This window comes from Rana temporaria, chromosome 11 (assembly GCF_905171775.1).
Source record: "Rana temporaria chromosome 11, aRanTem1.1, whole genome shotgun sequence".
NCBI classification, from domain to species: domain Eukaryota; kingdom Metazoa; phylum Chordata; class Amphibia; order Anura; family Ranidae; genus Rana; species Rana temporaria.
Window position 1 is genome coordinate 25,533,848 of NC_053499.1, and position 24,547 is coordinate 25,558,394.

The 24,547-nt window shown below is 47.1% G+C and overlaps 1 protein-coding gene across 4 annotated transcripts in view; it reads right to left on the bottom strand.

Moving 5' to 3' along the window:
* The window catches only part of PACSIN3 (protein kinase C and casein kinase substrate in neurons 3), a 59,545-nt gene that overhangs the window by 34,420 nt on the left and 578 nt on the right, over positions 1–24,547 (bottom strand). For all 4 annotated transcript variants that reach the window (XM_040328231.1, XM_040328233.1, XM_040328232.1 and 1 more), the window contains exon 2: positions 5,731–5,824. In XM_040328231.1, the coding sequence (XP_040184165.1) occupies positions 5,731–5,775 (45 nt within the window). In that variant the 5' untranslated portion in view covers positions 5,776–5,824. The remainder of the gene's footprint in view (positions 1–5,730; positions 5,825–24,547) is intronic.

The window sequence follows — 24,547 nt, forward strand, 5'->3', positions numbered from 1 at the left end:
GGAGTCACGGATCGGATCGATCCTCGGATCCACCTAATCACTATCCAACCCCTCCACCCTGGTGTCATCCCCCTCCACCCTGGTGTACAGACATGCTCCCCAGGTGATGGTGTAGCTCCTACCTGCAGGTGCAGAGCTCACCGATGCTGTCTCCACATGTCTGCAGGCAGTTCCGGGTCTGTAGTGAGCGTGCCGAGGCGGGGAGGCGTGTCACGCTGTGCTCTGACAAGCACACGGGGGTGTAGCAAGATGGCCGCCGCTCCGGAGCTAGGCCTAAGTCGGGGACTTTCCTACGGCCAAGGTTCCGGAGCGCTCCGCGGATCGCGGGGTGTGCCGATCCGAACGGGGTGACCGGTTCGGATCACGGATCGGTGACGATCCGTTGCACCCCTAGATGTCACCCATATGCTTTAATGACCTATTAGTTGTTGGCCCTGCCTCCTCTCCCCTGGCGCTGGCTGACAGAGGGTAGTCTGATCACATGACTGGACCAGAGCGGAACGAAAATAGGCAAGTATACAGATATTTCTTACACAGTTTTGTCAGAATAGGTGTTAGGAGTGAGAAGGGAGCTTGTGCAAAAAAAAAAAAAAAAAAAAGGGTGGCATAATCCCCAATGATCAGTATTAAAAAAAAAAAGAAAGGAGCATAGGGTATCCCTCAGTCAGAGTCACTCTTGCACCCCCCCCCTTTTTATTTTTTTGCCATTCCTGCTTGCAGGTGCTGATCTTCTGACATTGATGTTTATTTTTGTTCTCCTTGTCGATTATTTTATGTGATGAACATGGGCGTAGCATAAGGGGTTGCAGGGGTCACAATCGCAATCCCACCCCTAGCTCCAGGGGGCCCCTGCAGCCTCCCCGTCATATTATCATAGCCTCCACAAAGTCCAGCTCCGATCTGCCCAAGGGCTCCACAGCCACGCTCCAGTACTGGGCTTCCACAGTCCACACCCCTAAGTTCTCATTGGCTGGGGACAAGGTGTGAACCATTTCCTGAATGGAGAGAAGCACAGGGTGAGAACAGCCCAGGGGCCAGGTCAACTTTTGCATCGGGGGCCCACAAGCTTCAAGCTACGCCTCTGCTGATGAATATTCTGTAGGTATACTGTGTAACAATTATGTATTGTTTACTTACCAGCTAACATGGATCCTGAAGAAGCCCAATTTGGGGCAAAACACGTCAACCCACCACCATCCTGGGTTCTGCTGATGGTATGGCAATGTTGCCAGCACTGTACACCTTTTTAGAATGTATTCCTACGCTTTTTCTATGGATTAATACATTTTGTTTTAAACCCATCTTTATCCTGTTTACTATTGGCTGTGGCACATTTAAAAATCCCCTATACTTCTGTATCTGCCCCAGTGGGAAACTCAGGGATACCCTATGCTCTTTAAATACTGAACGGTTTGGTTTAGGTTAAGCCCAAAATTCTATAACTGCATCCGAGCGCCACAAACTGGAAACGCCATTTCATTTATTTCTAATATTCAAAGCAAACTCAGCCACCCATTCATGTGTCCATGCTTTATTTTGTTGAGACAGCACTTTGGGGGAGTCAAGCATTTCTGGCTGCGGCCACCTTTAGTAAGGGCAGATGATTCATGAAGTATTTTCTTTCTGGAATCCATTCGCCCTTAGCTCAGGTATGCAGGCAGGATGGCGCCCTTAGCTGTGAAAGCCCTTCACAGCACCTGCCCCAGATGAAAGTGTGTTAGGAGTACTGGCTCCCCTCAACTCTTACCTCTATAACACAAGGGGAGGTGTTTGGTAGTACATATAAATAGCTGGCAATAATGCAAATGATTACTGGCAGCACAGGCAGAGAGCACAGCCAATGATGGGCTGCCTTAAGAAATCTGATACTGCGGACGCTGGCTTAGTGCATTTCGTTGTTTCACTCCTGTGACCCGCTATCAGCGGAGAGTGGTCTGAAGTCCCCTCTGCTGACGTCACTGCCATCAGTCAGCACGTCATCCCAACTTCCAAGTCTGGATCCACCAGGTTCCTTGATTGATGGCAGTCTCAGTGTCGCCCCGAGGAAATGAATACCGCAGCTAAACGCGGCCGCAATTAAACGCACGTAAACGCAATGTGCAAATGCAGCTAATCGCAGTGCCTGGAGCCTTGAATTTCACAAAACATTGGTAGTGCTTTTTACTTCAGCAAAACAGCCGTCAGTCCGAAAGGGGCCTTAATGCCATCTTCTAGCTTGAATGCATCGGACATAACCAAGAGTGTCCTATGCCTTCTAATACAGGAGGAGTGTACCCTTATTCGGTTACCAACTCTACAGTCTGTGTAATCTGATCTCCCTGCTAACCAGGTCTCTTTCCGAACACAGCTGTAGAATAATCTGGAGAAAGATCATCTTTTCTCAAAACCGGGCTGGCAGTGGTAAATTAGAATGTCCTTTTTTCTTATATAAACAAGCGTGTTGTGCGATCTCCTTAAATTAACTTAACCTTGTGCAATAATAAAAGAAACATAAACCATGTTGTGCTCTCCCATATACACTCAAAATGTACAATATCCCTAGTCCAATGTATTATAATGCTACAGGACTTGTGTAGGGCCAGTTTACCGTCACATTGTAAAGCGCTGCGCAAACAGTAAAATCACAATATAAATATCACATAAAGCCCTCATATCACCATAATAAACAACATGAATCAAAGTGCGCCATTCATACTCTATATATGCGACGCATAAAATAAAGCCCAAAAATATATGAATATCGCAGCACTCCAAAAGATGGGACTCCTCTGTGCATTTAATCCATCCAGCGCTCCTCCACCAGCACACCAAAATTGCTTACCGGATTGCTATCCCCCCACAATCAGAGATCCATTACAGTAAAACCTTGGTTTGAGAGCGTTTTGCAAGACAAGCAACATTTGTTAATACATTTTGACTTGATATACAAGCGATGTCTTGATATAAGAGTAGTGTCATGTCACAACTGAGTATAAAAGAGAAGAGTAGCAATATAGTTACATTTAATGGAGGTGCAACATATTGCTACACTTCGAGGCGCCGCTCTTCTCTTTTATACTCTGGAGCTCCTGCTGGATTTTACTTCTAATCCCCTTGTGGATGGACATTTTATGGTTACACAACCTGGTCACATCGATATAATCTTTTTATATGGACTATAAACTGCAGGGATTGACAAACTTGCTTGGAATCTAGGAGCCAGCTAAAAAAGTTAGGAGCCAGAAAACGCACCCCGTCCCGACGAGCTTGCGCGCAGAAGCGAACACATACGTGAGCAGCGCCCGCATATGTAAACGGTGTTCAAACCACACATGTGAGATATCGCCGCGATTGGTAGAGCGAGAGCAATAATTCTAGCCCTAGACCTCCTCTGTAACTCAAAACATGCAACCTGTAGATTTTTTTTAAACGTCGCCTATGGAGATTTTAAAGGGTAAAAGTTTGTCTGCATTCCACGAGCGGACGCAATTTTGAAGCGTGACACGTTGGGTATCAATTTACTCGGCGTAACATTATCTTTCATAATATTAAAGAAAATGGGGATAACTTTACTGTTGTCTTATTTTTTAATTAAAAAAAGTGTAATTTTTTTCCCAAAAAAGTGCGCTTGTAAGACCGCTGCGCAAATACGGCGTGACAGAAAGTATTGCAACGATCGCCATTTTATTCTCTAGGGTGTTAGGATAAAAAATATATATAATGTTTGGGGGTTCTAATTAGAGGGAAGAAGATGGCAGTGAAAATAGTGAAAAATTACATTAGAATTGCTGTTTAACTTGTAATGCTTAACTTGTAATACCAACGGCTCACCACCTAATAGCGCCAGCCCACCTGCCAAGCCAAGTCGCCAGGACACTATTTCTAGTCACCATGGTGACCTGGCGCCCGGGATTTGTCGAGCCCTGATAAACTGAATTACCTATGAATAAATGGTTTGGGAACGAATCAATTGAGTTCACATTATTTCTTATGGGGAAATTTGCTTTGATATACAAGTGCTTTGGATTACAAGCATGTTTCCGGAACAAATTATGCTCGCAAACCAAGGTTTTACTGTAGTTGGTTTTCATGCAAGCCTGCTGGGTGGCTGAGATTTAATATGTACAGATATGGTGTAACAGATGCAGAACTGATGCCCCTAGATCACTTTTTTTGCATAAACACAAATTCTAAGCCACAAAAGCGGACCTAAAATGATCCACCGCATGCCGGCCCCTCCCCCCCCCCCCCCCATCACATGCTCCCTGCTGTCAACAGTTCACAAATACTCCTCTACCACTATTCTGGCCTTAAAGTGGAGGTTCACCCAAAAAATAAATTAACATTACATTCAGCCCAGTTGTCCTAATGACAATCGGCTGTTTTTTTTTTCCCCGTACATACCGTATTTTCACCGCCGCTTCCGGGTATGTCTTCTGCGGGACTGGGCGTTCCTATCTGATTGACAGGCTTCCGACCATCGCATACTGTGCGTCACGAGTTGCCGAAAGAAGCCGAACGTCGGTGCGAAGGCGCCGTATAGAGCCGCACCGACGTTCGGCTTCTTTCGGCAACTCGTGACGCGTAGTATGCGATGGTCGGAAGCCTGTCAATCAGATAGGAACGCCCAGACCCGGAGAAGACATACCCGGAAGCGGCGGTGAAATACGGTATGTACGGAAAAAAAACAAGAAAAGGACAACTCGGCTGAATGTAATGTTAAAAATAAATTTTTGGGTGAACCCCTGCTTTAATATTCTGCTAGGATAGAGTAACAGCCAAAATGTGTGTGCGTGTGTGGGGGGGGGGTCATGTGGCAGCCATGAACCAATCAATGCCTTTGCCTGGACATACTTCTTCTTGGTTGGTCGCAGCCCCTTGACCTAGAAGCAGTCCAGATTTAGACGCCACAGCTAGAAGGGGCCTACACAGCAAGGGTCTATTTCATGGAATTACTTTAAGCCCCCTTTCACACTGGGGCATTTTTCAGGCGCTTTGGCGTAAAAAAAAAAAAAAAAAAAAAAAAACGCATGTAAAGCGCATAAAAGAAGCCTCATCTGCAATCCCAATGTGAAATTCCGAGTGCTTTCAGAGCCCTTTCACACTGCCAGCGCCTGAAAAACGCTGGTAAAGCTCCACCGAGACCCCTTTCCCACTGGGGCATTTTTCAGGTGCTTTGGCATTAAATTAAGCACCTCAATGGCTTTAGGAGCGGTGTATTCAACACTCCTAAAACGCTGCAAATAAGCTGCTTGCAGGACTTTTTTTGGAGCCCTACCAGCGCAGCGCCCCGGTGTCAAAGCCCTCGGGATTTCACATTGGGATTGCAGATGCAGCTTCTTTCAGGCGCTTTAAATGCGCTTTTTTAACGCTAAAGCGACTGAAAAACACCACAGTGTCAGCGGCCAGCGTAAATATTGCACTCTAAGATACGACGGCGCAGGCAGTCGTATCTTAGGCATGTTTAAGTGCATCTCAGTTTGAGAATACATTTAAACATACGACGGGCTTAGATTCGGAGTTACGTCGGCGTATCTACTGATACGCCGGCGTAAGTCTTTGTGAATCTGGGCCAATGCTTTTACTATGCAGATTGTACAGGTATTATTGACTCGGCTAAGTCCAGCTGCCCTCTGGCTCAGCTTATCCAGAATGTTCAGCTGCCTATGGATTGTGTAACCAGTGTCTGCTTGCATAAAGCGCTGTCCCTTCACCGACGCAAGACAAGAAATAAGAGTCTGCAGCACTCACCTCCCAGAAGCTGCCGCTGGCAGGCCCCCCTCCCTCGTCTGTCATTACCGCGGATTTCTTGCAGCACAGAATTTTTGCAGATTATGGTCTGGCACTGTAAGAAAGAGAGAGAGAGAGAGAGAGACTCGTGAAAAGGTTTGTTACGTCACCCAAGAGTTTTTTTTTTTTTTTTTATCTTCAAAATGACCTACATACTTTAAAATAAAATAAAAAGGTCTATGTGACATGAGCAGCAACCATCCCAATAATGTCTATATAAAATATTGCCTAAGGAGAAGAATAAAATTCCTGAGTATGAAGCAGCCACATCAGCACATTCTCTACAACCTAGACAGAAGGGACGACACATTACAGAGGATCTCCAATCACCAAACAGGTATACAATAAAACCTTGGTTTGAGAGTAACTTGGTTTGAGAGCGTTTTGCAAGACGAGCAAAATGTTTTAATACATTTTGCCTTGATATACAAGCGATGTCTTGATATAAGAGTAGCGTCATGTCACAACTGAGTATAAAAAAAAAATAAGAGAGGAGCCTCTAAGGGGTAGATTCACATAAACTTACGACGGGCGTATCAGTAGATACGCAGTCGTAAGTCCGAATCCCCGCCGTCGCAACTTTAAGCGTATGCTCAAACAGAGATACGCTTAAATGTTGCTAAGATACGACCGGTGTAGTGTCACCGTTTGCTCCCTATCGCAGAATGCAGCCCAAGTCACGTGGCGTCGAACTGCGCATGCGCAATGCGTTCCAATGCCAAATGCGATGCGTTCCAGGGGATTCACGACACTACCGTTCAGTGAACCATCACAAATTGGAAACGGAAGTGACGAGGAAGCATACACAGAGCGGGGGGGGGGGGGGGGGGGCCGGAGAGAAAGACATACAGATGTAATGAGAACCATACAAAGAGCGGGGGGGGGGGGGGGGCGGGAAAAAAAGAGACATGCAGATATAATGAGAACAATACACGGAGCGGGGGGAGAGATAAAGAGACATGCAGCTACAGTATGGTTCTCATTACATCTGTATGTCTCTTTCTCTCCCCCCCCCCCCCGCCGCTCTGTGTATGGTTCCTCGTCACTTCCGTGACAAATTGTGATGGTTCACTGAAGGGTAGTGTCGTAAATCCCCTGGAACGCATCGCATTTGCCGTTGGAACGCATTGCGCATGCGCAGTTGGCCGCCACGTGACTTCCGCAGCATTCTGCGATAGGGAGCAGAATATGACACTGCATCGGCATAAGTCTCCTACGCCGTCGTATCTTAACTGCATATTTACGCTGGCCGCTAGGGGCGTGTACGCTGATTTACGCCTAGAATATGTACATCAGCTAGATACGCTGATTCACGAACGTACACCCGGCCGTCGCAGTAAAGATACGCCGTTTACGTAAGGGGTTTTCAGGCGTAAAGTTATTCCACCAAATACATGGCGCAGCCAATGTTAAGTATGGCTGTCGTTCCCGCGTCGAAATTTGAAAATTTTACGTTGTCTGCGTAACTCGTCCGTGAATGGGGCTGGCCATAATTTACGTTCACGTCCAAAGCATGACGATTTGCCGACGTCATTTGGAGCATGCGCACTGGGATAGGTCCACGGACGGCGCATGCGCCATTTATTAAAAACGCCAAAGACGTGGGGTCACTAGTATTTTACATAGAACACACCCCTAACCAGCCTATTTTGAATTAGGCGGGCTTACGCCGGCCCAGTTACTCTGCGCCGCTGTAAGTTTCAGCGCAAGTTCTTTGTGAATACAGGACTTGCTGCTCAAACTTACGGCGGCGTAGTGTATCTGAGATACGCTACGCCCGCCTAATTCTACCTGAATCTAGCCCTAAGTGTAGTAATATGGTTACATTTAATGAAAGGTACAACATTTAGCAACTTATTGCTAAACTTAGAGGCGCCTCTCTTCTCTTTTATACCCTGTAAAAAATGCTTTGATATACAAGTGCTTTGGATTACAAGCATGTTTCTGGAACAAACTATACTCGCAAACCAAGGTTTTACTGTACATTGCCCAATCTGCAACTGCAGAAACATAACCGCTTTGAATAGCGGGAGGGTGGACGGGTTTAGGTGAACCTGTCAATCATTGAATGATGGAGGACAGGGGACTGCGGACACAAGTCAGCGGGAATCTCTAGATCAGCAAAACTCAGCCAGGATTCCTCCCAAAGTTCCCAGAGCTTCCTTGAGTCGAGCCGATTGCCCTCCCATTTGATGGCGCTTGCATAATCCCAGTTGCAATGTCACTTGGCAGAGCTGCCAACATGATGCCAATGACCTTTTTAGCTGTAAGGATGGCATTTTTACCACCACTGTAAGGGGGCATTCTTCTGTTTAAATCTGGCAGGAGTTTTCTTAACACCTGATCATTATTTTAAGCCAGTGCCGATCCTGACCTCCCTGGGGCCCCAAGCAAAATGACATGTCACATTAAGTTGAGAAGGGGGGGGGGGGCGCTTGTTATGTCACATTACAGTTGAGAAGCGGAGGGGGGGCGCTGCCGACAGTGACATGTCACATTAAAGACTTAAAAAGTTGAGAAGCGGGGGGGAGGGGGTGTTCTGCTGTCGGAAATTACATCTTACATTAAAGTGAGAAGCGGTGGGGTCCCGACTTCTTACCTCTTCTCCCATGCAGCCAGCGAGTTTAGAAGCGGGGTGAGGGGCTGAAAATGACTTCTCACCAGGCGGGGCCAATCAGGAGTGCAAGTCCCTGGAGAGAAGGTTCTCGTGGACATCTTTGGATCGAGATGGGGCTCAGGCAAGTAATAGGGAGGGGCTGGCTATTGCACACAGGTTTTTTTTTTACCCTCGAAGGGATGAAGGTAAAAAGACCTTGTGCCTTTACAACCACTTTAACTAAAAAAGTTGAAATTAGAAGCGAGCTACCATGCACAAGATTTTGCACTGTAAGTTTAAAGCGGGGGTTCACCCTATAAAAAAAAAAAAAAAATTTCCTCTAGCATAAAATTCGGCATAGTAGCGCGAGCTGCAGTATGCCTGTATTTATTTTTTTAGCCCGGTACTCACTGTGCAATCGTATACTGAAGATTCCGACTCCCCGCTGGGAATGGGCGTTCCAATCCAGACGGAAGGTGATTGACGGCCGGCTCTGGCACGTCACGCTTCTCCGGAAATAGCCGAAATAGGACTTGGCTCTTCACGGCGCCTGCGCATAGTCTGTGCGCAGGCGCCTTATAGCGCCGTGAAGAGCCGAGACCTACTCCGGCTGTCTTCGGGGAGCGTGACGTGCCAGAGCCGGCCGTCAATCACCTTCCCTATGGATAGGAACGCCCATTCCCCGCGGGAAGTCGGAATCTTCAATATACGATTGCACAGTGAGTACTGGGCTAAAAAAATAAATACAGGCATACTGTAACTCGCGCTACTATGCCGAATTTTATGCTAAAAAGTTGTTATGGAGGGTGAACCACCGCTTTAAGTAAATCAGCCCCTTTGTGCTTTAAATTGAGACAAGTACACACTATAGAGGAATATGCTTTGTTCATAAATCTGTGGGTGTTGTCACAGTCGGGACATACATTTCTGCCTTGTTAGACAATACACCAATCATTATTAGGCGTCGGCTGCCAGAAATAGCCAGGAAGGCTAAGGGCCGTTGGAAGACTCCAGCTGTTCAGAGTGAGGCAATTAAAGGCCTCTATAAAGTAGCCCAGAGGATAACCACTGATTAGCTGCGTCACTCCTAAGGCTGTGTGAACAGGAGAGCAGTGCCAGAAATTCTGATGAGGTGAGGAGACCATTGACTTTGTCCTGTGTTATAAATGTCAAAAGACTATTGTTTTGTGCTGTATGACCAGCACTGTCTACCCAGCAGTAGGCTGAGTTATACTTCATAGATAGGTTCCTGTGTGGAAGGTAGACGTCCAGAGTGGCTAGGATTTATTTTATGTTTGATTTTGTTTATGAAATTTGGATGCTTGGAATTGTTTTCGAGCAAGTTGGAAAAATAAACCAGAAACGTTGTTTTCAACCGTCTGCGACTGCCAGTCTGTATAAATTCAGTGTGTGGTGAACCCAACCAAGGGGTCACACACCCCGCTACCGAGCTAACCCCTCACACCATACAAAAAAGTTTGAATAGGCTTCTACTTTGAACAAACGCATGGCAGGAAATGACGCTGGGCAGCCAACAGTACTGTATATAGGTTATCAGATAAGTCAGGCCTGGCCATATAATCTAGAGTCCTGGTGTGATTTACGTGTAACAAGGGGGGACCTATTTTATGGCACCCCCGCTGGGCAGGCATGCACAGAACCCCCAGAGACATGGCCATGTGTCAGACCAGAGAATGACTGTACTCACAGTCACTAATAAGAGGATTCAGCAGTCCCCTTCCCAACACTTGTTATTAAAAGCTCAGACAATCCAAGAACGGAAACTGTTCTCGCTCCCAAAATAAACATTGAACGCAGGCCTAAAATATCAGCACCTGCTGCCAGCTATGACACAGACCCCTCCGTTACCCCCCACTCCCTAAAAAAGGAGTCCGGCAGTCTACAGGAGATATGAAGAAGAGGCAAGGCTACACCGCGAGGGAACTGGTACAAAGGTCAAAAATAAAAGAATAAATCTTGTACACACTCAACCAGCCATTCTCAAATCTTTTTACCCCTGAGGAACCCTTAAAAAGAATATTTAGATCTCAGGGAACCCCCAGCTAAAACCAATTAAGGGGTCAGCAGGAACATTGCCTCTTATATTGCTGGTAAGCAGGAACATTGCTTATACTGGTGGTCAGTGGGAAGAACGCCCCCTTACTGTGGAGGTGGTAATGTCTCTTTAGCCCTGTACACAAGACCGGGAACCTGCTCGGTATCCTTCCCCGTGTACACATGAGAGATTTTCCCATTGGGAAAACAGCAGGGAGAGCTTTGGTTGGGAATCCCGGCCCTGTGTATGCTCCTGCAGTGTTTCCCCATAGGAAAACAGCAGGTTCTCTTTTTTCCCGCCGAGATTTTTCCTGTCAGGAAAACTGTGAGGAAGCATACACACAGCCGGTTTTCCCGGCCAAAAGCTCCCCCCGCAGTTTTCCTGGCAGGAAAACCGGTCGTGTGTACGGGTCTTCACAGACACTTTAAAGGATCACTTGTGTAATGCCACTTGCTCAATCACTTGGCTCCCAAAAGGGGTCAAGGAACCCCTCGGTAACAATGGAGGAACTTTAGTGTTTCACAGAACCCCCGGTTGAGAATGGCCGCCTGGGCGGATCATGTAATGGGTTGACATTAGCATGGTTTTAATCAGCCTCTTAACATAGAGGAACCTTTGAACTTTGTGGTCTCAGGGAACCCCTATTAAAAGCTACTGGCCCAGATTCTCAAAGGGCTTACGACGGCGCAACGCCATGTACGCCGTCGTAAGTCCTAATCTGGGCCGTCGTATCTATGCGACTGATTCTTAGAATCAGTTACGCATAGATATCCATTAGATCCGACAGGCGTAAGGCTCTTACGCTGTCGGATCTTAAACGCATTTTTTTTTTTTTGCCGCTAGGTGTCGCCTCCGTCGTTTTCCCCGTCGAGTATGCAAATTAGCTAGATACGCGAATTCCCGAACTTATGCGCGGTCGACGCAGTGAAGTTACAACGTTTACGTCAGGTTTGTGCGGCGTAAAGTTGCCCCTGCTATATGAGGGGCAACCAATGTTAAGTATGGCCGTCGTTCCCGCGTCAAAATTTTAAAATTTACGTTGTTTGCGTAAGTCGTCCCGTGAATGGGGCTGGACGCCATGTACGTTCAAGTCGAAACCAATGACGTCCTTGCGACGTCATTTGGAGCAATGCACCCTGGGATATTTTCCGGACGCCGCATGTGCAGTACGTTCGGCGCGGGAACGCGCTAACTTAAATGCTCCACGCCCCCTACCCGGCTAATTTAAAATTAGGTGGGCTTGCGCCGGGTGATTTACGCTACGCCGCCGCAACCTTACAGGCAAGTTCTTTGTGAATAAAGCACTTGCCTGTAAAACTTGCGGCGGCGTAACGTAACGTAAATCAGATCCGTTACGCCCGCCGAGTTTTACGCCAATCTACGAGAATCTGGGCCAAGGTATCTACAACTCATGATACATTAGTGTGATGGTCAGTGGGAAGAATGCTCCCTACACTTGGGCTATTTTATTGGGGGGAAAAAAACCCTTACAGATAGCTATTAAAAAAAAAAAGAAAAAAAAAGGGGGTCATTGGTGTCAATGGGAATTTATCTGAGAGGCAGAACTTGCTCATTGCGCAAGGAACCCCTAGCAACTTTTGGAGGAACCATAGGGTCCCATGGAACATTGTTTGAGAAATCATGGTTTGAATAGATGCGGTCTATTAAAAATGTAGGTACTAGGGGCCAGATTCACAAAAGAGATACGTTTGACGTATCTATGCGCCCGATTCATAGAATCTGGCTACGCATAGATGGCCCTAAGATCCCGCAGGTGTAATTGACTTACACCGTCGGATCTTAGGCTGCAATTCTAGGCCGGCCGCTAGGTGGCGATTCCATTGCGGTCGGCGTAGAATATGCAAATGACTAGTTACGCCGATTCACGAACGTACGCTTTACCTGTCGCTCTAACTTTACGTCGTTTCCGTCGAGATACGCCGCGTAAAAATAAGGTTGCCCTCTAGGTGGACAAACCAATGTTAAAGTATGGCCGTCGTTCCCGCGTCGAAATTTGAAAATTCACGTCGTTTGCGCAAGTCGTCCGTGAATGTCCAGCGCGGACGCCATTTACGTTAACGTCGAAACCAATGACGTCCTTGCGACGTCATTTAGCGCAATGCACGTCGGGTAATTTGACGGACGGAGCATGCGCAGTACATTCGGCGCGGAAACGCGCCTAATTTAAATGGTGCCCGCCCCATTTGAATTAGGCGGGGCTTGCGCCGAGCGGATTAACGCTACGCCGCCGCAAGTTTACAGGTAAGTGCTTTGTGAATCAGGCACGTCCGCTGTAAACTTGCGGCGGTGTAACGTAAATGGGATACGTTACGCTGCCGCAGCGTAACGCTTTTCTCTGTGAATCTGGCCCTAGATGGATATATTTACCAAACTCTTAATTTAGGATAGAGAATTGAAGGATCAGAGCCTCTATTGGGTTTTTAGCGTCCATGTAGGAAGTGTCTCCCTCACTGCCCATCAGAACAGGGAGCGATAGAAAATCTTTCCATTTTGTAAATTTTAGCGTAGCATAAAAAGGGTTAGCACCGACAAGGTTGCTTTTGCCATTTGTGCCGTTTCCATCCTACCGACAACCCCACCATTCAACTTTTGTACAGGCTTTACAGAGACAGGAAGTTTGTGAAAATCACCTGAGTGGGGGTCACAATTCTTGAAATTTCACAGAGCTGGCCATTGCCAACAGTCATCTTGTCTACCTGCTCGGCTTTATAATCCAACCCTATGGCTGACACACACAGGCGCCATTGCTTCACAGGTTGCCATGTCCATTGAGGCTTCATAAGTTGTCTGGATCTGGGCCATAGATATCTAGGTTAGATATATTAAAGTGGACAAAGAGGGGATTTGGAGGACTTTTCAGATTTCAGTTATCCTTTTTTATAATCAGATTGTAAACATGTGGTAAGCTCAGAAGTGAACAAAGTTTGTCATGGCAGGTAGAAGCTCGGTTCCCCTATCCTGCCCTTCCCTAAGATAAGGCTGGAGAGGTGGGGTCTGAACTGCTGAACATTTCTGACCAAGAGTTTGGCTTTATGCACACTACAGCGCCTTGAGTTTAGAAGCTGTTGGCATTTTTTTGGGCCAAAGCTCCTTTATAACTCTATAAAAGCCTATGTGTTAATGTACAGGATAGGAATGTTTTGAACGCCAGCTGGCGTAAAATTCTTGCGTTTTCACGCAGCCAACGGTCAAAGTAGGCTGTGTGTACATGAAGCCTTAACACATCCCAGATCCCACCTACCAATAGCCTAGATTTTTAAAATAGTTGCAGATGGGTAAAGAGATGAGCTACAGGGCCATCAAGGGCTCAGGATGCCAAGGACTACATCAGCTAGTTACCATATATACTCGAGTATAAGCAGAGTTTTTGTGCTGAAAATGCCCCCCTCGGCTTCTACTCGAGTCACCTGATCTCCCGGATTTGGGGACCTGGTACCGATGATCTGCCGTGCTGGTTCCAGGTATCATGGAAGTTCCAGCGCATGCGCAAACTGATGCGCTGAGATGGTTCCAGCTATCGGGAAAGTTCCTTCAAGCACTGCGCAGGTGCAAACTTGCTGACGGAAATCCCCGAACGGCGGCCGGCATCCAGGGCGACGTGGATTTTGAGGTAAGTGGCCAGTCGGCCTCACGTCCTCGCTGCACTCGGACGGCTCGCTTCGCTCGCTCGGCCTCCTGGCTCTTTTTTTAACATCCTCCAATCCACGGGGATGTTAAAGAATGAGCCTGGATGCCGGGCGAGGTTCGGAGATTTCCGTCGGGAAGTTTGCGCCTGCGCAGTCAGTGAAGGAACTTCCCCCATAGGGGAACATTGACGACAAGTCACCGGCCGGCCGTAGGTCCCCTGGACCCCAAACTTGGCACACATATAGCCCCACTCCTCCTCTACAAGTTTGTTTTCCGGGGACCTACGGCCGGGGAGCACCGATTTTTCAAATTCGGGCACCCCTTCCATAGACTCCCATGTTAAACGGCAATTTCTCCGGTAACTTTGTGGACCCGGTACCGGCCGGCCGTAGGTCTCCTGGACTCGAAACTTGGCACACATGCAGCCACAGTTCTCCTCTATAAGTTTGCGGTCTGGGAAACCTACGGCCGGGGAGCACCGATTTTTCAAACCCAGACACCCTGTATATACTCCCATGTTAAACGTAAGTTAAGGCATGGGCACAGTGAGGCATGCAGATGTACACCCTAGGCTTATACTCAAGTCAATACGTTTTCCCATTTTTTTGTGGTAAAATTAGGTGCCTCTGCTTATATTCGGGTCGGCTTATACTCGAGTATATACTGTACTTAGGCCCATCCCAACTAATCTGGCTAAGCTAAACTCTGCAAAAAATTTCTTCTAGGAGTAGTTAAGCTTTAATACTTCAGAAGTATGCAATGCGAGATGAGATTCACCAGATTCATAGCAACACAACCAGTTTGATCATTCCTGGTGCCAGAGGATCAACTATCAATGTTCAAAAGAAAAGAAGATATTTCACTTTGTGGGGAGCCCGTTGGCTCCCACTGCCGTCAATTGGGGCTGAAACATACAGAGCTGGCTCAGAAGCAAGTAGCGGTGCCCCATAGCAAGCAGCTTGCCATGGGGGCACTGAGCATGGGGGGGGGGGCGCAGAAGCGCCAGCAGGGAATCTAAAAGAAAGATCGGGGCTGCTCTGTGCAAAACCAGCAAATATGACATGTATGTTCTATTTTATTTATTTTTAAATTTGAGCCTTAATAGCACTTTAATATATATTAATTTAACAAGGCAAAGCACAATAAAACTCATCATGACCAATAGAATGAATCTATTACTAGGTCATCTCTAAACATAGGTTGGTATGGATGACAGCACATCATTATTCTGCAAGGTCATCTTCTGTTTAGGGACAGACCTTTTTGTAGGCTGCACCTTCTATGCTGACACTGGTCACTCTCATGTTACTTTGTTTGCTCTTTAGTAGTTTTTTTTTTTTAAACTGGGAGGATGAATATAACCCATTGCACCAGTGGTGATATCCCCAAGATTGAAATCTTGTGTCATATAAGAGTTCTCGCGCTGTGCACGAAGGCAGCAAAACCCTGTTGTCTGCATCTTTGAACACAGCCAGCGGGGCTCGGGAGCGAGTCTGCACGAGTACCCCACCCCCCCCAGCAAACCACTTGCTAGGGGGTACTCAGAGGGCAGGAGAGTCCAGGAGTGCAGGCAGGGGACCCCAGAAGAGGAGGATTGGTGCTACTCTGTGCAAAACCATTGCACGGGGCAGGCAAGTGTGACATGTTGGTTATTAAAAAGAAATGAAGGTTTAAAATCACTTTAAATTAAAAAAAAAGTGTGCCTGTTCAAGAATGAGAAAGGTTGCAGATAGGACAGGAAAAAATAAAGACATGTCTTGGGGGGAGTAGGTGCAGGAAAGGAGTGCAGAGGGTAGAACAGTTGGCAGTTTGTGCAGGACAGACATACAGTGGGTATGAAGGGGGGTGATATGTGCAGGAGAGGAGTGTGGCCGGTATATCAGAGGGCAAGATATGTAACAAATGAGTATATAGGGTACATCAGTGGGCAGTGTCTGCAGAAGAGGATTTTTAGCAGTATGACTAGGAGAGGTGTGTGGAGAGTATGGCAGACAGCAGTACCTGCATGAAAGGAGTGCAGCGGGTATGATGGGGGCAGTACGTGTAGGAAAAAGAGTACTGAGGGTATGACCGGGACAGTACGCGCAGGAGAAGGATACAATGGGTATGACATGGGTGTATGTGCAGGAGAGGGATACAATGGGTATTACAGAGAGCGGTAGGTGCAGGAGAGGGATACGGTGGGTATGACAGGAGGTGCTATGTGCAGGAGAGGGATACGGTGGGTATGACAGGATGCGGTATGTGCAGGAGAGGGATATGGTGGGTATGACAGAAGGAAGTATGTGCAGGAGAGGGATATGGTGGGTATGACAGAAGGAAGTATGTGCAGGAGAGGGATATGGTGGGTATGACAGAAGGAAGTATGTGCAGGAGAGGGATACGGTGGGTATGACAGGACGCGGTATGTGCAGGAGAGGGATATGGTGGGTATGACAGGAGGAAGTATGTGCAGCAGAGGGATACGGTGGGTATGACAGGAGGAAGTATGTGCAGGAGAGGGATACGGTGCGTATGACAGGATGCGGTATGTGCAGGAGAGGGATACGGTGGGTATGACAGGATGCGGTATGTGCAGGAGAGGGATATGGAGGGTATGACAGGACGCTGTATGTGCAGGAGAGGGATATGGTGGGTATGACAGGATGCGGTATGTGCAGGAGAGGGATATGGTGGGTATGACAGGATGCGGTATGTGCAGGAGAGGGATATGGTGGGTATGACAGGATGCGGTATGTGCAGGAGAGGGATATGGTGGGTATGACAGAAGGAAGTATGTGCAGGAGAGGGATACGGTGGGGTATGACAGGACGCGGTATGTGCAGGAGAGGGATATGGTGGGTATGACAGGAGGAAGTATGTGCAGGAGAGGGATACGGTGGGTATGACAGGATGCGGTATGTGCAGGAGAGGGATATGGTGGGTATGACAGGAGGAAGTATGTGCAGCAGAGGGATACGGTGGGTATGACAGGAGGAAGTATGTGCAGGAGAGGGATACGGTGGGTATGACAGGAGGAAGTATGTGCAGGAGAGGGATACGGTGGGTATGACAGGAGGAAGTATGTGCAGGAGAGGGATACGGTGGGTATGACAGGACGCGGTATGTGCAGGAGAGGGATACGTGGGTATGACAGGACGCGGTATGTGCAGGAGAGGGATATGGTGGGTATGACAGGACGCGGTATGTGCAGGAGAGGGATATGGTGGGTATGACAGGAGGAAGTATGTGCAGCAGAGGGATACGGTGGGTTTGACAGGAGGAAGTATGTGCAGGAGAGGGATACGGTGGGTATGACAGGAGGAAGTATGTGCAGGAGAGGGATACGGTGGGTATGACAGGAGGAAGTATGTGCAGCAGAGGGATACGGTGGGTATGACAGGAGGAAGTATGTGCAGGAGAGGGATACGGTGGGTATGACAGGACGCGGTATGTGCAGGAGAGGGATACGGTGGGTATGACAGGACGCGGTATGTGCAGGAGAGGGATATGGTGGGTATGACAGGAGGAAGTATGTGCAGGAGAGGGATACGGTGGGTATGACAGGACGCGGTATGTGCAGGAGAGGGATACGGTGGGTATGACAGGACGCGGTATGTGCAGGAGAGGGATATGGTGGGTATGACAGGAGGAAGTATGTGCAGGAGAGGGATATGGAGGGTATGACAGGAGGAAGCATGTGCAGGAGAGGGATATGGAGGGTATGACAGGAGGCGCTATGTGCAGGAGAGGGATACGGTGGGTATGACAGGAAGCAGTATGTGCAGCAGAGGGATACGGTGGGTATGACAGGAGGAAGTATGTGCAGGAGAGGGATACGGTGGGTATGACAGGACGCGGTATGTGCAGGAGAGGGATACGGTGGGTATGACAGGACGCGGTATGTGCAGGAGAGGGATATGGTGGGTATGACAGGAGGAAGTATGTGCAGGAGAGGGATACGGTGGGTATGACAGGACGCGGTATGTGCAGGAGAGGGATACGGTGGGTATGACAGGACGCGGTATGTGCAGGAGAGGGATATGGTGGGTATGACAGGAGGAAGTATGTGCAGGAGAGGGATATGGAGGGTATGACAGGAGGAAGCATGTGCAGGAGAGGGATATGGAGGGTATGACAGGAGGCGCTATGTGCAGGAGAGGGATACGGTGGGTATGACAGGAAGCAGTATGTGCAGGAGAGGGATATGGTGGGTATGACAGGAAGCAGTATGTGCATGGCAGAAATGCAAAAAGAGGACACGGTATTATGAGGAGGATAATGTGCAGGCCAAATTAAGACTAGCCCCATATCAGTAAAGTGCAAAAGCTGGCTGACCTGGGTAAAATGTGAGGAAGAATTTCTGCATGGAGATTCCCATTCATCCTCTCTGCAGAGGTGCATTGCCAGCGGTATAGCGGCGGTGTCGCATTGTTTTCAATGGGAAGGAGCGGTAAACAAACCACTCCAAAGATGCTGCTGGCAGGACTTTTTTGAGCGGTCCCACCAGCGCATCGCCTCAGTGTGAAAGTACTCAGGCTTTCACACTTAAGGTGGCCATACATGGTTCGAATTTCGAAAATCGTATTAAAGAATTTTCGTACCAATTTTGCACCGGTCGTGGGCTGCAGCAACAGCCGGTTTTCGTGCGGCAATCAAATTTGAGGAATCCGACATGTTGGATTTTTTTTTTAAAACGAACGATTTTCTGATCAATGATGGGAGAATCGTGCGAGAAATGTAATAGAAAAAAAAAATGCGCATGTGCAAGAAAATAATATTCCCGGAGAGAAACGAATATTCCCGGGGGGGAAAAGAAATATTCCCGGCAACATGAAGGTTTGGTCGGCCGAATTTCGAAAATCAATGGTGGTATCATCAGATCACAAAAAAAACGAACTTGCTGATTTTAAAAAGAAAATATTTGTTCGAAATTCGACCGTGTATGGCCTGCTTAAGACTGCAAGGCAGGAGTTTTTCAGGTGGTATTTAGGCACTATTTTTAGCGCTAAAACGCCTGAAAAACTTCTCATATAACCCAGGAAGCAGCAGGTTGGTAGAGCTGGGACGAGTCATTGGAGGCCTGGCTGGCTGAACCCGGAACAAGGAGCTGGGCTACCAATGACTGAACACACCAAGATGGCAGCGTAGGGCATGGGCTGTGACACCGGATCAGTCAGTCATAGTGAGACAACAATGGAACCCCTGGGCTAGTGAGTATGCCTTCTGATGAGTCCAGCATTACAGGTAAAGGGGAATGGGTGGGGGAAAAAGCACAAGGAAAGTCAAGATCCTCTTTATGCATTTACTGGTCAAGTACCAACATACCGGTAATTCACAATGTATAGATAGAGATAGCACAGAGATTCAAACTTGCCCTCTAACAGCCTCTCACAACCTTTTCACCATGGAGAAACCCTTGAAATAATTTCTATCATCTACAAAGCATAGTACAATAATATGATTAGTAAGTTTTCGATGCGGTATAAAAGGAATAAGTAATGTGGACACTCATGGCCAATGTAATGCTTCAGGTTGAGTGATATTTAGACTGGAATTGGGCAAGGAGACGCTCTGACGTGTCGCGTTACGGTCCATGAGGACGGGCATCACTATTGTGGTTTCTATATTTTTTTTCGATGGTATTTCCACTGCTGTGGATATTGGGAGAGCCCTGAGGCTGCAAGGTTGGAGACAGTCCGATTTAAAGGCCCTGGCTGGGGTTCAGCCGCAAGCGATCAAAGCTTATCGGTCTGGTAAGCGCGCATTTTGTATGGTGCTCCCTATCGGTGGTGGTTCGCCTTTTCCCAATGTGCTTTACTTCATTTATGTCCATTAATTACGGTACATCACTATTGTGAGTCTTTCTTTTTGGAATCCCATAACATCCTTGCCTTATCTGGAGGATTTTCATCCCTGAAGTCGATGGTGGCTCTATTGGAAAGACCCTGGCTGGGGTTCAGCCGCAAGCCTATTATGCTTGCCATTCTGTATATGCAGTGCTGGTCAGGCAGGGATTATAGGAGGTGCTTGCCGACTGAAACCCCTTGGATATACCTTCTAAAATTATGAACTGACCCAATAATAGCAAGTCGTGTTTGTGATCAGGGCAATCAATTGCTTTTATGACAAAGGCATGGGTAAGACATTTATGAAGAGGAACTGTCTGGGTCTACATGACCAAGGGAGTGGGGCCCAATGCCCAATCAACCCACATCCTGCATAAAATGGATCCGCAATTCCCAAAAGGGAATATACATACATGTGCTCTTTCCTGGTCTAGGCAACCGGTCCCCCCATGGGTCAGTGCTTCGGACCAAGACAAGTTGCACAGGTACAGAGTTACATTGTGAGAAGTATAAGAGAGTCAAGACTTTGATGCATATACAGAAGTTCAAAGTTGCTTTTTTTTTTGTTTTACATTTTTAAAGTGGTTTTAAAGGCTGAAGGTTTTTTCTTTTAAGCTTAAAGTGGTAGTAAAGTTCCAAAACAATCCTAAAAATGGCCCTGCAGCAGGCTTAAGTCATTATGTACTAGTATGCACCATATACTAGTACATTATGACAGACTTGCCTGCAAACAGAGCCCTCCAGCGATGCGCTGTCACGGTTCCCCCAGCGCTTCCATCTTGACCCGGTCTTCCTTCCAGGTTTCATAAACTTGGTCACCTGAATTGCCCAGCCACAGTGCAGGAGTCAGATCGGAGCGGCACACAAAGCGGGGCGTAAATGTGGTCTGAGCTGAGCATGTGCAAGCTTAGATCCCTTTAATGCCAACAGGAAAGGGGGAGATTTAGGACGAGAGACCTCGATGGTCTCTTCTGTTATATAAACCCAGCCTGTCAGCAGGATTTTACATTTCGAATTTACTTCCACTTGATACTAAAGCTTTCTTTTTTTTCTCATTAAAATAACAAACATGTCATACTTACCAGCTTCGTGCAATGGTTTTGCACAGAGCAACCCAAATCCTCATCTCGGGTCTCCTACTGGCACTCCTGGCTCCTCCCCTCCACCGAGTGCCCACCATAGGAAGCTGCTTGGGGCATACGTGCGGGCTTGCTCCTGGGCCAGGCTGTTTGCGCCATTTGCTCCTGCTGCTCTCACCGAAGCCTGGGAGAGTGGAGGGAGAGGAGCTGCTGCAGACCTGCACAGCGCTGGATCGAGATCGGGCCCAGGCACGTATTTAGGGGGGCTGCAGGGGGAACTGCGTGAAAAAAGTTTATTACCTTAAAGCGAAGTCCTACTAAAATAAAAATATTAAAAGTCAGCAGCTACAAATACTGCAGCTGCTGACTTTTAATAATCAGACACTTACCTGTCCCAGGGTCCAGCAATGCGGGGGAACGAAGCCCCGCTCGTCTCCCCCTTCTCTCCACGGCGCCAGCATCACTACTGTGGGTGCCCGGCTGTGGCTTCACAGCCTGGCACGCACACTGCGCAATGCACGAGCCACGCTGTGCACCGTGATTGGCCAAGCAATCATCTGGGACCTGTGATGTGTGCAAGATGACTGCCGAGAGGGAGGGGGGAGAGGTGACCTTCCTTCCGGCGCCACGGTGCCCAGGGAGGAAGTGGGAGCTAAAACCCTCCAAGAAGGTTTTGGCTCCCCCCCACCAAAAAAAAATGACATGCAAATGTGGCATGTCAGGGGGGTCACCTTCACTTAAAGCGGAAGTAAACCCATCCATAAAACAGTTTCTTTTCCGTCACGTGCCGGAAAAGGTAACAGTCCCATTGGTTGTGCTCTCAATCAAACTGTCAAACCATCCAATAGCTGGTGTCATAACTGATCACATGTGCAGCATCATGGCAGTTGTAGATTAAACAGAGGCAAAGATGGCAGCTTCCTTGGCTGAAAACGATAGGGGGGTTTACTTCCACTTTAAAGTGGAAGTTCTATTTTTGGATGGAACCCCGCTTTAAAGGAGAGAGTTTTTTTGCCTTTACAACCATGAGAGAGCCAATGGGGGACCCGAGAATAGGAGGATTGGGGCTGCTCTGTGCACAACTATTGTACAAAGTAGGCAAGAAGAACATGTTATTTAAGAAAAAAATAAAATAACACATTTACAACTACTTTAAATGCACCTACCCTCTTTTCTGCAGTCATTTTCATTTGAATGCTATTACAGGTTTATAAAATCAAGCAGAGGTAGGGTGGCTATGACAGATTTGCTTTAGGGAGGGATGCAAATTACATTCTACAAGAAGACTAGAGAATTTTTTTTAAACCTGTATAAAAAAAATCTATCAAAATACCGATCAACACACAAGTAAAAATATTATATTAAAAAACATTCAAAATTGCCTTCCCTGAACTATTGCTTCAATACAAATATTCTAAACAAGTTAACATTTTGAACTACCTAAATATATTGTAAATCATAGTTCCTTTCATAGGCGTGCGCAAAGGGTGTGCCTGGGCACACCCTAATCACCCCATGTGCATCAGCATTATCCTGGGGTGGCACCAGGTGGGTGGTTGGGGTGCCAGTGGCCAGTGTAAATGCCCCCATTATATTAAAGGCTAGGTTCAACTGTAGGAACACGTTACACCTATACGTTAGGATGTAACAAAATATGCTCCCAATCAACTGTCTCCCACCATCAGAGCCTCCTCCCTGTGACAGCATGTGGCGTTATTGTGCGTTTGAGCTTTGGGGTGCACACCCTAAAGCAATAGGCTGCGCACACCTATGGTTCCTTTAAAAAAAAAAAAATGACTTTGCAAAGGCTACGTAATCAGGCCCATATTTTCAGTTTTATTATATTATAAACCCTTAAAGTTGTAATAACCCCGATTAACAGGACGACACTCAAATGTGAAAGGTGCATACCTAAAAGCAGCCAATCAGCACGCGTCTCCTTTCACCAATTTAATAAAAGCTAAAATTGGGTTCTGTACATCACTGCAATCCTTGTGACATTTAAAGCCATTACCTCAGTACATGACAGTTACTAATTGCTCTGTAAGGAATGAGCAGACTCTAAAATAATTGGATTTTGGTGCAACATCCAAAAGGATAGTGAATGTTGGAAATGATCTCCGAGAAGTAGATGTGCGGATCCTGCTTATGTCTGCATTATTGCCAACAAGGACAGCCAGACATTGTCCAATCCTTTCCTCCAATCACCCAACAGGTGACACTCATTGCTCGCACTTTTTGAAAATCGTAACTGAAAATCAGGGCAAAAAATCGTGGGTGCGCGGTATACGCCGATACCCGCTTTCCCGCGCCGAGTTTGAATACTGGGCTCACGTCCTGGACGTACAGGACGTGAGCGCGAGAGAGGAGCCGAACCTGCCCGACTATACACGAGTGTCCTGCGCCGGCATATACCGAGCGCAGTACATTCGTGTATAGTCGGGGCAGGCTCGGCTCCTCTCGCGCTCACGTCCTGGACGCACAGGACGTGAGCGCGAGAGTAGCCGAGACTGCCCGACTATACACGAGTGTACTGCGCTCGGTATTTGCCGGCGCAGTATTCAAAATCGGCGCGGGAAGGACGCTGCAGAAGGACGCCGGACCCGACGAGGAGGACACCCGAAGCCGCAGACGGACCCGACGAGGCCGCCGATGGATGCCGCGCAAGACAGCAAAACTGTAAGTACAACATTTTTTCCACAGGAATGCGGGTCCACTTTAGGGGTGCGCGCTATACGCCGGAGCGTGCAATACCCCGATAAACACGAGATTAGATATAGAGAGAGATTAGATATAGAGAGAGATTAGATATAGAGAGAGATTAGATATATATATATATATATATATATATATAGATAGATAGATAGATAGATAGGGAGAGGATAGATAGATAGATAGATAGGGAGAGGATAGATAGATAGATAGATAGATAGATAGATAGATAGGGAGAGGATAGATAGATAGATAGGGAGAGGATAGATAGATAGATAGATAGATAGGGAGAGGATAGATAGATAGATAGATAGGGAGAGGATAGATAGATAGATAGATAGATAGATAGGGAGAGGATAGATAGATAGATAGATAGGGAGAGGATAGATAGATAGATAGATAGATAGATAGATAGGGAGAGGATAGATAGATAGATAGATAGATAGGGAGAGGATAGATAGATAGATAGATAGGGAGAGGATAGATAGATAGATAGATAGATAGATAGGGAGAGGATAGATAGATAGATAGATAGATAGATAGATAGATAGGGAGAGGATAGATAGATAGATAGATAGATAGATAGATAGGGAGAGGATAGATAGATAGATAGATAGATAGGGAGAGGATAGATAGATAGATAGATAGGGAGAGGATAGATAGATAGATAGATAGATAGGGAGAGGATAGATAGATAGATAGATAGATAGATAGGGAGAGGATAGATAGATAGATAGATAGATAGATAGGGAGAGGATAGATAGATAGATAGATAGATAGATAGGGAGAGGATAGATAGATAGATAGATAGATAGATAGGGAGAGGATAGATAGATAGATAGATAGGGAGAGGATAGAT